Source organism: Cololabis saira, chromosome 19 (assembly GCF_033807715.1).
Source record: "Cololabis saira isolate AMF1-May2022 chromosome 19, fColSai1.1, whole genome shotgun sequence".
NCBI classification, from domain to species: Eukaryota; Metazoa; Chordata; class Actinopteri; order Beloniformes; family Belonidae; genus Cololabis; species Cololabis saira.
The window spans coordinates 24,599,369-24,615,295 of NC_084605.1; the positions used below are offsets into that span (position 1 = coordinate 24,599,369).

Below are 15,927 nucleotides of genomic sequence, written 5' to 3' on the forward strand. Positions count from 1 at the left end.
TTATAGGTCTGGGATTGTAATAGCCCCAGTGAATGTTGTCATATCAGAACTCTTATGTAAACACTCCTGAAAACATCTTCTCGGTGGCATCTGCGGCAGAAAATATGCTTTTATGCTTTCAGACGGGGCAGAAGCCTTTTGTTCTGCTAAGATGTTGTCAGAGTGTGTGGTTGAGAATAAAACTTCTGACCTTCACTTCTGCTTTGGGTCTTTCTTGCACTCTAGCTGTATCTGTTCTCACGTTGTCACTTGGTGAAAGGAGCATCGCGACTCACATCAGTCTGAGTGAGCCGTATTCATCTCAATCTCCCTCTCGCTTTTTCTCCCTCCCTCCCTCCCTCCTCACCTCTCCATGCAGCCCTGAAGAGCCCGGCAGCATTTCACGAGCAGCGGAGGAGTCTGGAGCGTGCACGGGTGAGTGTCACGGCTGCAGTCACTTTTCTGCATGACTTCAGCGAGGCGAAGTGCTCAAGACAAAATTCAATTGGTGCAATATTTGCAAAATTGTGAAGTGGCAACATTCATGAATGAAACCCTCCCTTCCAGTTGGGTTGTAGTGCAACCATCTTGGTTTGTAGAGGTTTATGTAGAGGTAAATTTAGCTGTAAAAGTGAAAGCTGCAGAAACTCTACCAGTAACCTTTGTAAAGAAAAGTAAACAAAGGGTTGTCATGGTTTCGTGGATTCTGGTGAGATCCCTACTCAGTGTGATGTATAAACATTAAGGTTATATTAGAGTCAGACTGCTTCCTGTCCTCCAGCCTTTGCTTTTTTATTATTTCCTTCTCTTAATGTTCTCTCATTTTGCACCACCTGTGTTTTCCCTCACCAGACCGAGGACTACCTGAAGAGGAAGATCCGGAGTCGTCCGGAGCGCTCTGAGCTCGTCAGGATGCACATTCTGGAGGGTACGTTTCAGCCCAGAAGTGAAAGTGATCTCAGATGCTTATCCTTTGTATTGTCAAAAATAAATGCTAGTCAGGAGGACTGTACGAAGCCTGAGAAGGAAGCATGCTTTCAGCGAAACAGAACCAGTTCCTTGTGATAAGGTTAATGCACACTCACTGCTTCAGTTTTATGTGTTCGAACAGAAATTTTGAGGAATATGTATGAGGTCTATAAAGTATTTGATTCAACTGCAAATGACTGCTGAGTAGGTTTCACACACGCTTTCATTCTTCTCAATCGTCTCTGCAGTTTCTATGTGTACAGATAAAAATGACAATTGTCGTGTGTGCATCAGTTTCAACCATCTCTTTATCTTCTAATTTGGTCTTTTAAACCGAGTTCGAATTCAAATGGAGGAAGTGGTAAAATCTACCAAAAGCTCAATATCTGTTATCTTCAGAAAGCCAGCTTCCTATGACAGTATTTTCTCTATATTCCCCTTCTGTTTCTGTAACTTCAGACCTACTCACTTAGTGGTGTCTTTTGTGTGCTGAGGGTCAATGAATAAATCCTTTGATCAGTAAATATTTGTCCACCACAGAGACGTCAGCAGAGCCGTCTCTGCAGGCCAAGCAGCTTCAGCTGAAGCGAGCGCGACTCGCGGACGACCTCAACGATAAGATCTCTCACCGGCCAGGTCCCATCGAACTGGTGCACAAGAACATACTGTCTGTCAACTGCCCTCTGCTGGGTAAGTACACTCACCTCAGACCTTCAAAGACTTCTCCCTCTCTGACTGTGTGCTGGTATTTAAATGCACGTCGTCACATTCGTGACCATTAACACATCTCTGCCGAAACGCATGCATACTGTACACATGAACCATGCAGCGGATGCATGACTCGCCAGAACACTAAGACGACTCCATCTGGAACATTTGCGACATTCAGAGAAGCATGCTGATACAGGAAGGCATAACACACGCACACTTGCACAATATTAAGCAACACTCAGGTCAGGTGCAGGATTCGGCAAGAAAAAATCCACTACAGAGTGAATTACATCCCCGCTGAACGTTGCCTGGTGATGACAACGTGTTGCATCCAGGTTAAAGCATGTTTCCTCTTAAAGCAGAGGGTTTCTGAGAAGTTCTAATTTCAGTGTGAAAACGCGATACGTGATTGGTCGCAGCATCCACGTCCACGGCTGTTGTTGCTACGCGATCCATCATCCTGCTGGATGCGACACCAACATCAACACCCTTACAGAACTTGCGTAGCGCCTCTGTTTGGACACGCTCCTGTTTTGTAAGACGAGACCAACTGTGTTGTAAAACTTCTCCACAGGAAGACATAGCCGATTGCTAAACAGCAGCGACTTTCAGTTTGAAACTTCGTTTTAAAATGATTAACAAGCCATAGAATCAGAATCAGAATCAGAAAAGGGTTTATTGCCAAGTTTTCACACGAGGAATTTGTTATGGTGATTGGTGCAACACAATACAATTATAAAAGCAATATGTACGAGATAAAATTAAATTAAATGTATAAACAATAAAAAGTATAAACAGTAAAATAAAATGTAGACCGGAAATGTACAAAATGAGGTTTTAAAGTGCCGGGTGAGTCTGTACAAAAGTGACTTAGGAACTTAGGATAGGTAAAAGGTATAGACAGAAATGTACAATGAGGTTTGTAAAGTGCCGGATATGAGTCTGTGCAAAAGTTACAGGATTGGAATTTTTACGTTAATGTAACGAGATAGATGCCCCGATCAAACAAACAGGGTCGTTGATCTTTGTAAAAATGTCCCTGTTGTTGCAGATTCCCCAAAGGGAGCCGGGGGGGAGAGCTCATCCTTGGACGAAGACAGCAGCGATGCTCTGTCGCCGGACCAGCTCACCAGTCACGACTCCCCCTTGAGCGCCGCCGCTCAGCTGTCCCCCTCCGATGGGCTCAGCCAGAGCGGGGACGTTTCCCCCTCACAGGTATTATTCACTCATTTGAACTCAATTTGGATGTATCACACAGCTAAGTAGAGTAATGTACTTTCTCTTCAGTTTCTTACACAGGCCCCTCCTCCTCCTCCTCCCCCTCCTCCTCCTCCGCCGCCTCCTCCCCCCCTTGTGAACGGGTCGGACTCCTCTCCGCTCCCCAAAGTAACGAATGGGACGACGGTGACCTCCTCCTCCTCCCGCTCCTCTAGTGGGCAGGTCAAGGTACGCGGGTCTTTCCGACACCAAGGCATCTCCTGGGTGTTTTGGGTTGAACATCCTGCACATTTCATGACTTACAATAATTGTGACCTTGATCTCTATATGTGGAGCAGCTATAACTGGCTCACCCTTCCTCATCTCTTCATTTCCTTACTTCCTCCTCCCCAACCCCATTTGTCGTGGTTTTTTGGCAGCAGTCGCAATCCAAGACGAGTTCAGACCGTCCCCCACAAAGACTGAAGAAAGCAAAGGACAGCAAACCCAAGGTCAGAGAAGGCTGTGTCTCATTATCATTTTAGCAGACACTGAGGGAGGATTCATAACTGATATGGTACAGAAATACAGCCGGAGTTCGGTTGGGGTATAAGCATTCACAGCATTTCAAAATGAAGTATTATATTTGTCTATATTTATACTTTTCAAGTGCGGCTTGAGAACTAAGAGCTTTTTTTTTGTTGTGGTTTCGGTATCTGTTCCTTTTAAGTTACAACAATAAGTCACTTCTCTTCTCTTAACTTCAAAGTTTTGTTATGAGATTTTCTTTTTTTAAATCATATTTTCACAGAAATGTGTGTTAAAATCAGAAGAGTCCCTTCCTCCGGCTGCAGTAAACCGGCCACTCGTGTTTCTTTACTGAAAGCCCCCGACCTCTTACTGTTTTTATGTCATCAGTTGTTCTTGGCATTACAAAGTTTTATTCAGGGATAACTGAACACCTTCTGCATGTCTTCACATACGTAACCTGTGTGCACCTGAACAGCAGGAATTTCAGGAATTGATTGTATCTGTCAGTGAAAGCATTGCACGGTTTAGTTGTCTTATTATTTTCTGGACATATCCACCGACACCAGTTACCGGTATATCTCATATGATTAAATAGAACGTTCTTTATATATTTAAGGTCCCGCGTATAAATTTCGCAGTGAACGCAGCTCCCATCTCCCGTCAAGGCTTTGCGTTTTCTTTAACAGTTACCCTTTAATCAACTTAAACTTTGAAAGTTGAATTAGAGCTATCAGGTAACTGGTCTTTGGTTGTAGCCTCGAGGCTTTGAGTTTATTAGTAGACAGGAATTTTGTTTCATGTCATCGTCAATCCTCTACTGGATCTGAGCTTCTTGCTTTCATTGATCTCCATGTGAGGCTTAATGCTGTCTTGATTCGTATCATCAGGCCATATGTGGTGGGTAAAGGTTAATATCATCACGTTATCTACTGCACCTGCCATAGTTAAGCCAATAAGAAGGCAGAAAAGGCGACTAGAGGATTTTTTTCTTGCAAATCAGTGAATTATTGAGGTGTGCATTAAAATGATCTAATGACCTGCTGAAATACGGTGGGTAACTCGCGGCGGAATTTTTTAATCAGTCCTCGGTAGAAATGACCGCAGATCCCCAGGTAAGACCAGTCTTGTGCCTGTAGGAAAATAGTCACAAATATTGCAACCATCGGGATCTGTTGTGAGTCTGCAGCTCACTCTGTTGATGACAAATACAGAGTAAAGGGCGAGGACGGGGCCTTACCAGGAGTTACAGATGAACACTAGCATTACCGCTTTACAGGAGAGGTGTGAAGCATCAGCCTGATTTTTTTTTATATTGCATTTCAAAAATGACTGATACATATCCAAGAGTCTGTACACCACCACTTATGGTCAACTGAGGTTGTTTTAAACATGCTGTATAAATAAACTTGACTTGACTTGTAGGCTTTTCTCTTTCTGACCGAAGGTGAAGAAGCTCAAGTACCACCAGTACATCCCTCCAGACCAGAAGGCAGACAAGGAGAGGCCGCCTCAGATGGATTCATCCTATGCGAAGCTGCTCCACCAGCAGCAGCTCTTCCTGCAGCTGCAGATAATCAATCAGCAGCAGCAGCACTACAACTACCACACCATCCTGCCCGCCCCTCCCAAGTGAGTGTCTTTATACACGCTGCTGTGTGACGTGGAAGTGCAGATCAATGCTTGCTAGGGCTGGGCGATATGGACCAAAAGTCATATCTCGATATTTTCTAGCTAAATGGCGATACTCGATATATATCTCGATATTTTTTCTGTGCCTTAATTGGGGTTTCCCCCAAAGCATTATAGCATAGCATCTCTGTTAGCATCTTTGTTAGCTTCATTTTTTTCTGAAGCAAACCCTTAAAAAAACAGTCAGTTTTAATAAAAAGCCTCGTGCCAAATGTCACACAGGTACACTTATTAACAGAGGTCTGCACAATATCAAAATGTATAAAACAAATTAAATAAAAATAAACTGCCTGCATATATAGAATAAAAATGTTTCTTGAATAAAATAAAACAAATATCCCTTTCCTGCATAACAATTAATTTAAAATACACTGTGCAATTAATACAATGTAGACAGTAACAGGCAGACTTTTCCACTGAGGTTGACAGTTGTGCAAATAACAAAACATTTGTGCAAATCTCAAATAAAACATTCAAGTCAATTTGTCACAAAATAAGCTATATCAAAATCATTAAAATAAAATTGTAAAAAAACAAATATATATATATATATATATTTTTTTTTTAAATCGATATAAACGATATTGTCTCGTACCATATCGTGTTTGAAAATATATCGATATATATTAAAATCTCGATATATCGCCCAGCCCTAATGCTTGCTGCCTGTTTCTTCTTTCCTTTAAGTTTGTGTTTGTTTTCTTGTCTTCTGTTGAGTCTGTAGTGCGCATTTCTGAAAGCAGAAGTCAGATCTAAAAATGACTCTTTCTCAGCGCTGCATGACTGTTTATCATTTGTGACTGCTTATGCAGCCGGTGAAATTCAGCGTAAAACATCTGAAAAGGATCCAACGTGTATGTTGATGTGTGTTCTACTCAACTGTCCTTGCAGGCCACAGTCGGAGCAGCCTCCTGCGAGCAGCTCCGGGCCTTCTCCCTCCCGCAGCGTTAACACCACCACCACCACGGCCCCCTCAGGTCAGACCTCCAACACTCGTCAGAGTCAGCCTGGAGTGGGAGGAGCCAAACCGGCTACGCTGCCAGCCAACCTGGACGAATTCAAAGTAACTAAACTTCTCTCAGTACCAGAAATTACACCCATGTAGTGAGTTTTTTGTTAGGGACCAAAACAACTTGAATGGATGCAGTTTTTGAGTTAGAATGGGCTATACGTGTGCAGGTTTAGGTACTTAATGTCAGCACCTGCGACAGTCCACCTAGAATAACCTCTGCTCACACAGAACTGGACCGGTACTTATATAGTGACGGCAAAATAGGCAACAGTTAGAGATCGAGGCCATGAACTCGTCTCCTTTGGTGACAGTAGTTTGTGTGACAACACTTTGGTCAGTGGTTGATGTTTTTTAAAGTGCTTGATGAATAAAGTTGGTTTAACTTGACAGTGGTAGTCGGCCTGTACGGACTTGTAACGCAGTGGAGGAGAAGGGAAAGAAATGCTTGTACGAGCATCCATTTACATTTTGCTGCTGTTTATTACTATTTAAATTGCTGCTGTTCAGATCCTTTGTATTAGATCCTAATGAAAGTTTGCACTCATGAAATAATAATTAAATAGTAGAAATAAATAGTAAACAGGATTTTCCTTAAATTCCCCTGAAAAATAATTTACAATAAAAGTATAAGGTTTATCCCTGCCAGAGGTTTTTATATTGTTTGGTACTATTTTTCAAATGCTGAGAAACAAAATGTTTTAGTGGACAGATTTCCAGAGTCCTCTGGATTTAAATGTTTCTTTTTTAACAAAGCTTTTAGTCAAATAAAAAATTTGAAGAAACTTGTGCCAACTCTCTTTTGCACATGCCTGAAACAGGCTTGATTAAACATCTAAAGGCCTCGATGCCTTTTATAAGCGTTTACAAGACTCACACGGATACTCGCTGAGCTTTTTGCTTTCATATGACATCAAGTTTAAGAAAAGACTCGTCTTAAATCAGATTGTTGCTTCCTTTACTTAATCACATAGTTACTCTGTGTTAATTTGCAACTTTTCAGCTCACTATTAGAAATGCTTCAGTTTCTTCTCAAAAACAGTAACATAAATTAAAAATAGTTTTGATGTCTAGGTTTAAAAGTTTGAAATCTTATGATTTGAATTTGATACTTTTCACCACAATTCAGAAATAAAACATGTGTTTACCTGAAACATTAGCACGTCTGTGCCCTTTAAAGGTCCAGTTAAGTAAAGTTCAGCTGAACTGAGACCTCTCTGGATCCGTCAATACTCATTTTAGGTCAACAGCCCCTTTTTCAAGTTCCTCTCTGCTTTCTCCTCCTCCAGGTTGCTGAGCTGAAACAAGAACTGAAATTGCGAGGCCTGACCGTTTCTGGCACTAAGAATGACCTGATTGAGAGGCTCCGCAACTACCAAGAACAAAATAATGGCACCGCAGCGGCTCTGAAAAGTGGCGCACCGCAATCAGGCCAGCAGGGGGCCGTCTCTGCCGCTTCCACCACCACGTCCTCGAACCCGTCTTCCACCCCCGAGCAGCCGTCTGTAGAGAGCAGTTTCAAGCTAGCGCTGTCCTCGTTGGGCCAGGCTGTCCCGGGGCGGGTCATGCGCTTCGGCAGCACCAGCTCCAGCCCTCCGGTGTCGCCCACGCCATCTGAGCGCTCGTTGGCTGGAATGAGTCCCGATGAGACGAGCTGTAATGGAGACATGTTTGGGGAGATGGTGAGTTGGAAATGGTCTTCTTTGTTCTTGCTAGAAGTTTGTCCTCCATTAACACCCTTGTTAGGGCTGGGCGATATATCGAGATTTTAATATATATCGATATATTTTCAAACACGATATGGTACGATACAATATCGTTTATATCGATTTAAAAAAAAAAAATGTTTTTTTTTTTTACATTTTTTTTTAATGATTTTGATATAGCTTATTTTGTGACAAATTGACTTGAATGTTTTATTTGAGATTTGCACAAATGTTTTGTTATTTGCACAACTGTCAACCTCAGTGGAAAAGTCTGCCTGTTACTGTCTACATTGTATTAATTGCACAGTGTATTTTAATTTAATTGTTATGCAGGAAAGGGATATTTGTTTTATTTTATTCAAGAAGCATTTTTATTCTATATATGCAGGCAGTTTATTTTTATTTCATTTGTTTTATACATTTTGATATTATGCAGACCTCTGTTAATAAAGGAACCTGTGTGACATTTGGCACGAGGCTTTGTATTAAAACTGACTGTTTTTTTAAGGGTTAGCCTCAGTAAAAAATGAAGCTAACAGAGATGCTATGCTATAATGCTTTGGGGGAAACCCCAATTATGGCACAGAAAAAATATTGAGATATATATCGAGTATCGCCATCTAGCTAGAAAATATCGAGATATGACTTTTGGTCCATATCGCCCAGCCCTAACACTTGTCTTGTTTTGTTAACCTTAAGGTGAGTTCTCCCCTCACCCAGCTCACGCTTCACCACTCCCCTCAACATCCATCGACCGGCTCCACACTCTCCGTAGTTAAAGAGGAGATTCAGAGCTCGTGCAGCCTGTCCAAGTCTTCACCTTCCTCGGTCCAGCTGCCAGAGACTCTGTGTGGAATGGCGATGGACACGTCCTCTTTGGACAAAGACATGATGCTCCAGGAGAAGGACAAACAGATCGAGGAGCTGACCAGGATGCTGAGGCAGAAGCAGAGACTGGTGGAGACTCTGAGGTCCCAGCTGGAGCAAGGCAAAACGGGCGGGGGGATAGCGGTGAAGAAGGAGGGGAGTGAGAAGAGCAGAACATCCCCGGAGGTGAAACTCCAAACTCTAATAAAAGCTTCAGCCATTCAGCCCCCGACGCTCCCTAACGGCATCGTGGTGACGGTGAAGAAGGAGGTGGAGCCTGCGGACGGGATGGAGGGAGTAACGGAGGAGGCCCAGACAAAGAAGCCGGCTCAGCAGATGCAGTGCTCTCAAGAAACCCTGTTGAGGTTGCAGCAGATTCATCGGCTCCAGGTCCAGCAGGCCGAGCAGCAGAAGCAGCAGCCGCAACCTTTGCAGCCGCAGAATCAGGTGCAGCTGCAGAAGGTGGCGGAGGCAAAACCCAACCCTCAAAAACAACTGCAGCTGCAGAAGAAGAAAGAGGCTCAAATCCTGCTCCAGCAGCAGCAACTGCAGAAGCTCATCATAGAGCAAACCCAGCAGAAACAGCTCCGGGCCCAGCAGAAGTTAGCACAGCAGAAACTGGCACAGCAGAAGCCGGTGCAACAGACCCAGGTCAAGCAAACCCAGGGGCAAGTCCAAGCCCAGCAGAAGAACCAGGTTCAGCTGAAGCAGGTTCAGCTGCAGATCCAAAACCAGACTGTGACGGGCCACAAGCCCGGAGCGAGCCAAGCCCAGCAGAGGAAGCTGCAGAGAGCTCAGCACAGGCTGCAGAAACAGCAGACAGCAGCAGCAGCAGCCGCAGCAGCAGCAGCAGCAGCAACGACACAACAGGTGATGCAGCCATCACATGATTTGAACTGTGTTCATAAGAGCCTTAAAAAACGGCAACAGCACTAAAATAGAGAAACACGGTGTTTGGTCTGTGTTTCCAGGTGACTCCAGTTATCATCAACCAACAGAACGGCACGCCGCTCCACACTCAAGCCATTTCACTCGACCTCTTCAAGGCGAACGGCACTCCCACCCTGGTCACCGATAGCAACGGCAATCACTACCTGATCGCTCTGACCAGTCAAGGCACAGAGGGGCAGAACGGCATCTCCTCACTGGCCAAGACTAACGGACGCATCACGCTGCAGGTAACGGCGAGGATTGCACCGCCTGAAACGTAGAAATACAAGCTCACTTTGAGGGTGTTGACCTTTTAATTTGTAAAGTTGTGAAGAGACTGAGGCTTTTTGTCTCGTAGCCTGCCGTTAATGCTGCTCTGGTAGACGGATCCAGTATTTATTTATTTATTTATTTCGATCACGTGCTCAGTATGGTACACTCATTCATAACATGTCGTGTAATCATTTGGATCGAAAAGGAGTAGGCTGAAGCTCTGAGCTTATAAATGCCTACCCTTTAACCTTCACATTGTTATTATTTAAACTTTCTATAACAAATGCTTTCTAGCATTTCCACCCAAAAAAGAAGCAAACACGAAAGAAAAATATATGTAACAACAGAGAACCAGTAAGAAAAGAAAAAAAAGGAAAAATAAATAGTAAATAGTCCTGATTAAAACAAGGACAAAAAGATCAGTAATTATTCCGTGCATAATTCCATAATTCTCTCTCTTGCGTCTTATCCTTTAATCTTGTTGGTATTTACTAATCATGATGTGTTTTAAACTATTTTTGAACTGTATGATGTTTTTACTTTTTCTGGCAAGCTATCATAACAGTAAATCAAAATATTCATATGTTATTGTGATTTTTAGAGATTGCAGTCGACTCCCAGTAAACTCCCCAGCACTGACAACCCATCAAAAGAAAAGCCAGAGGCCGAATCTGTGAGCCAACCAAACAAAAAGGTAAATTTTCACATTATTTTCCTTTTTAATTTGTCCTTATTGAAGATGCTTCCTTTATACATTCAATTTTTTCCTTTTAAACGTATCTTATTTCCAACAAACGCATCCAATGAGAGGAATGTAAGATTGTAACGTCAGACACCAGGTGTCACTGGAGAGATTGAGAGAAATCTAAAGTGATCAAATGGGCCATTGTTTAGTCTGAATGTGTCTTTCTTCAGGGACAGAAAGCAGGGCTGCACCTGGATGCCAACGGCGTCCCCCAGCCCGCCCTGCCGCACACCGCTCCACCCAACCTGCACCCTTTCTTCGACGACATGTCAGACACTGAAAGCCAAAGCCACCTGATGTCCTCTCTCAAGGTAGAGATGACACCTCTGCGGAGGAGATCCCACCAGTCTCTTCTCTCACTCAGACACCCCTCTTCACATGTTCTAAACTCTCTCCTTGTTTTTTTCCTTGTTTTTTTTTGTTTCTCTTCCCTCATTTCATCTCTTGATCACACCACCCTGGCAGAGAGAGGAAGTATGTCTGCCTTATGACCGACACACACTGTTCACCCCTCCCTCTCCAAAACCCAGCACCTTCCTTCCTTCTCAGCACTCCAAAGTATGTCCTCGAGCTTGTCATTTCTTTCCTTCATGCTTGCTGCATTGATTTTGTTGTTTGTTTTGTGTGTGCCTCGGTTTTCCATCTTCTGCCTCTGAGCTGTGCACTCGTGTTGCCCTACCAAAGATGGAGGTCAGATGGAGAAGCTGGAGTTGAACTCCTAACCAACACTTCAGCGTCACATCTTCTCCCGCTGCCTTTTCATCTGTAGCATGTAGTGTTCCTCCGCGCTCCACTCTATGCGTTTCCTTTCTGATTTCTCTGCCCGTGCAATTTGACTCTGCTTTCGTCATTGTCGGGTTCCCAGAATGCAGCTTGTTGCCGTTATAAATGTGCCGCATTTAGACGTGAAACGTCTGCAGGGAGAATAAATAGCGCCGTCAGTCAAGTGTTACCCTTCGTGAGAAAATGAGAACTGCACTTGTCGTAAAAAGGCTTTTAAACAACGTGTCCTGTTGTAGTGGATGAAAACTACATTTGTTCTTTGTCGATGTTGTTTTTTTTTTGTAAAATTCGACAAAAAGCTGACTTAGATTAAAGTTTGTGAAGAAGTGGACATGGCTGAAGATAGATGCCACGTAACAGATCCCTTCAAAATCTAAGAAATGGGTGAAAATAATGTCCTACAATGGAAGACGAAAGTTTTGAAATTACATGTTTCTCATCATATGAAGCAAATAGAATAATAGTGGGAGCCCATTGACCTCCAGCTGGAAGGTCGCTGATCGATTTCCATCTCCATCCCGTCCCGAAATGTCCCAACCCAAGACGTTGTTGTTCCCCAGCTACTCAATTCAATTACATTTTATTTATATAGCGTCTATCCCAGGGGTCGGCAACCCAAAATGTTGAAAGAGCCACATTGGACCAAAAACACAAAAAACAAATATGTCTGGAGCCTGTGAAGCCTCTGAAGTCTTGTATCAGCGTTAGAATGAAGGCAAACACATGCTGCATGTTTCTATATTAGTTATAACTGGGGGAAGATTTTTCTTTCATTATGCAATTCGAGAAAAAAGTTGAAATGTTGAGAAAAAAGTCAAAATTCCGAAAAAGAGTCAAAATGTTGAGATTAATGTTGAAGTACAATCTCGAGAAAAAAGTCGAAATGTCGACAAAAAAGTCAAAATGTCGAGAAAAAAGTCGAAATGTTGAGATTAATGTTGAAGTACAATCTCGAGAAAAAAGTTGAAATGTCGAGAAAGAAGTCGAAATGTTGAGAAAAAAGTCAAATTTTTGAGAAAAAAATCGAAATGTCGAGATTAAAAATGAAAGGCAAGAGGATGAAAAAAGAGAGAAAAAAGGGAAAAAAGAAGAAAAAAATGAAAAAAGAAAAAAAAGAGAAAAAAGGAGAAAAAAAGAGAAAAAAAAAGAAAAAAAAAGGAAAAAAAAAAAAAAAAAGGTCCAATATTCTTGAAAAGCTCCAGGAGCCACTAGGGCAGCGCTTAAGAGCCGCATGCGGCTCTAGAGCCGCGGGTTGCCGACCACTGGTCTATTACAACAGAAGTTGTCTCTAGGTGCTTTCCAGAGACCCAGAACATAAACCACGAGCAATTATTACATAAACATAACATAAACAATGGCAGGTAAAAACTCCCTGTGGGAGAAAAACCTTAAGCCAAACAGTGTCAAGGAAATACTCCCACAGAGCAGGTCCCGGGCCCCGATGATCAGGGATCTGTTGTCAAACGAGAGCCAAATCAGCACGAGGAGCTCAAAGATCCACTGTTCTAAGGGAAAAGCCCAAATAAGTTGCTTTGCTTTGCTTTATTTGAGAGCTAGATAAAAAATGCTGTTGTGGCCGGGTTCTCCTCAGCGTGTTTTTGAAAAATCACACTTTATTTGCCATTTAACCCGTATATATTACCAGAAGTGAAAGCTGGGCTGGATTGTTTGTGTGAACGGTGTCTGATGAACGATCCTCTCTGCCTGCAGGAGAATGGCGTGAACAGCCAGCAGATGGACGACCTGTTTGACATCCTGCTCAAGAGTGGAGGTAATAAACTCCGTGGCAAAATTTAAGAAGAGAAATGTAAAACTAGGGCTGTTTGATTAATCGATTTTAAATCGTAATCGCGATTATGTAATTAGAACGATGTTAAAACGTGAAAAACGTGAAAATCGATTTTTCACTTTTTTTTTTTAACCTTGTTTGCACACATATTAATGATTGATACAATATTAATGATTGATGGAAATACCTCTCAATACCTGCGACAAGTGCCCCATGGGAGAGGCTCTTTAGTGTAGGAGGGGGCGTTGTAACATGCCACCGGGCATCCCTCAAGCCAGATGCGGTAGACCGGCTCGTGTTCCTTGCAAAAAACTTGCAAATGTGAATAGCAAATGTAATGACTGACATTACACACCTCTACCTCCTTCATGGGTTGCATTATTATTTAGCATGCAAAGACCCAGTTTAGTTTAATTAGAAAATGTCTTGTTTTATTTAATTGGAAATATAACTTACTGTATATTTGCAGGTGCTTATTTTACAGAGTTTTGCACTTTATTCATTCATTTTTGGTTTAATAAGAGCAAAGTTTGCACTTAAACCCCAATGGGGCAAATGTTCAATAAAAAAACAGCATATTTGAAATCATTTCTTTGCCTTTTGTCAATTCACAAAATAATCGTAATCGAAAATCGGATTTTGAGAGAAAAAAAATCGAGATTTTATTTTTGGGCAAAATCGAACAGCCCTATGTACAACATATCATCCGTCAGCTTGTATTAATGGCGTTTATCCGTTTCCCTCAGAAATCCCCGGTTTCAAGGCCAACCCAGACCCGTCCCTCGCCCCGCTCCACTCCGACCCCCCCTCCCCGGCTGCCGCCCCGTCCCCGCTCCACCTCTCCCCTCCCACCATGGCAGAGCCGCTCTTGTCCCCCCGGTCGTCCGTGGGCGAGGCCTGCACCGGCAGCGGGCGCCTGGAGGACTTCCTGGAGAGCACCACGGGCTCCTCGCTGCTGGGCATGGAGCCGGACGGCGGCCTGACGCTGATGGACGACCTGCACAGCCAGATGCTGAGCACGCCCAGCATCCTGGAGCACCCCCCCTCCCCCATGGACACGTCGGACCTGGGCTTCTCCCCTCACTCCCCGGGGCTGGACTTCGGCGACCCGACTCTGGACAGCATGGAGTGGCTGGACATCCCCATGGTGGGGAGCGCAGCCGGAGGGGGCGAGGGCCACGCAGGGGGGGGCGGGGGAGGAGGGGCGGCGGGGGAAAGGGATGGAGGGACAAGTTTAGCCCCCCTGGCCCCCCACACTCCGCCCAGCGTGTTCTCGGCAGATTTTCTGGACAGCACGGACCTGCAACTGCACTGGGAGTCGTGCCTGTAGCCGCAGACGCACACGGATGGACAAGCGGTCGCTCACACTGTGTACAGGCTCCGTCTTTATTTCATGCACCTACTTCTCTATGCTGTATTTACCACTGCAGGGGGTCACTGGCACACGCAAACACACATACGCACACACACATTCACGCGGTTAGTCACTGGCTGTTACCATATGAGAGCTGATGTGAAATGTTCAAGAAACATTGAAGTCAAATTCATAAACGGGACTTGAACTTGCTGGAACTGAGGTGGATTTCTTTTTCTCTTTAAAAAAAAAAAAAAAGTTTAACTCTATGAAAAAACCAAACGGCAGACTGACTACAGTCAGGCTCATAAAGTCCTCTTCCTGTGTCTGGACCTGCATCTTGAACTGGTTTACGTGAACCAGACACAATCTTTCTCTCATCCAGATGAGAGTTGAGGATGGAGACCGTCGGCGGCGTTCATAGCGGTGTGTCAGTGCCTCCTAAACTTTGCACTTTGACTGAATCTGAGTGGTTTAAAGGGAGAGTTCAGGTCAGCGGCTGAGTCTTCACACAGATTAAAAAAAGACGCCATCTGTTTCGGCGATCAGCTGAGCCATTGGTCGTGTAAAGAAAGGCAGCTGTTGGCACCCTGAACTCCGCCCACACTAGTCAAAGTCACAGCCGTCATCGGTTGTCAGTTGCTATTGAATTGAACCACATCAGTGGCAGCAGTTTGAATTAAGGCCTCATTGGAGGTTGCGTATTATTGGTAACATTATGGTAGACCACTATGTATTGCTGTATATGGGGTGTATATTATCAATTGTCCATACAACTATTTTTCTTTGCTGGTTGTTTAGAGTCGATCTAGCCGGCTGGGGAACAGAGCGGGAGGGAGGGGCTTCCAAAACACTTGGTCCCTGTCATTTTTTTAAAGAAAAAGTAAAAAAAAATAAAATAAACATGATGAAAACACAAAGCAGGTGTTTGTTTTTGTCTTTGCATTTTCACAAGATTAGTGTTATTATTATTATTATTATTATTATTATTATTATTATTATTATTATCATTATTATTATTATTATTATTATTATCCAAATAAAAGTCTCTTTTAAAAAGGGAAATTACGAAACTGACTTTCGGCATGTACAAAAGAAATTCAGTCTACATCAGGGTTGCCACCCGTCCCTTAAAATACGGAAATGTTACGTAATTAAGAATTAAAAGTTGCGTTCCGTATTGAACCAATACAGACACATATTATGCTCTTATTTATTGATGTCATAATATACAGGTGAAGGTCGGACAATTTGAATATATTGCAAAACTTCATTCGTAGTAAATTCAACTTAAGGTGAAACAAATATATTATTTCCCCACTACATGCAAAGTGAGATATTTCAAGCCTTTATTTGTTATAATTTTGGGCTCACAGTTTATGAAAACCCCAAATA

General features: G+C 43.2%; 1 protein-coding gene across 7 annotated transcripts in view; it reads left to right on the forward strand.

Annotated features, from left to right (window-relative positions):
* The window catches only part of mrtfab (myocardin related transcription factor Ab), a 49,155-nt gene extending 33,688 nt beyond the window's left edge, over positions 1-15,467 (forward strand). For 4 of the 7 annotated variants that reach the window (XM_061709327.1, XM_061709330.1, XM_061709333.1 and 1 more), the window contains 16 exons: positions 359-414; positions 832-907; positions 1,489-1,638; positions 2,711-2,874; positions 2,947-3,105; positions 3,297-3,368; positions 4,832-5,016; positions 5,968-6,139; positions 7,375-7,767; positions 8,491-9,528; positions 9,630-9,836; positions 10,463-10,555; positions 10,777-10,917; positions 11,072-11,164; positions 13,100-13,160; positions 13,925-15,467. In XM_061709327.1, the coding sequence (XP_061565311.1) occupies positions 359-414; positions 832-907; positions 1,489-1,638; positions 2,711-2,874; positions 2,947-3,105; positions 3,297-3,368; positions 4,832-5,016; positions 5,968-6,139; positions 7,375-7,767; positions 8,491-9,528; positions 9,630-9,836; positions 10,463-10,555; positions 10,777-10,917; positions 11,072-11,164; positions 13,100-13,160; positions 13,925-14,508 (3,644 nt within the window). In that variant the 3' untranslated portion in view covers positions 14,509-15,467. The remainder of the gene's footprint in view (positions 1-358; positions 415-831; positions 908-1,488; positions 1,639-2,710; positions 2,875-2,946; positions 3,106-3,296; positions 3,369-4,831; positions 5,017-5,967; positions 6,140-7,374; positions 7,768-8,490; positions 9,529-9,629; positions 9,837-10,462; positions 10,556-10,776; positions 10,918-11,071; positions 11,165-13,099; positions 13,161-13,924) is intronic. The other 3 variants (XM_061709328.1, XM_061709331.1, XM_061709332.1) reach the window with 2 other exon arrangements.
* The last annotated feature ends 460 nt before the right edge of the window (positions 15,468-15,927 follow it).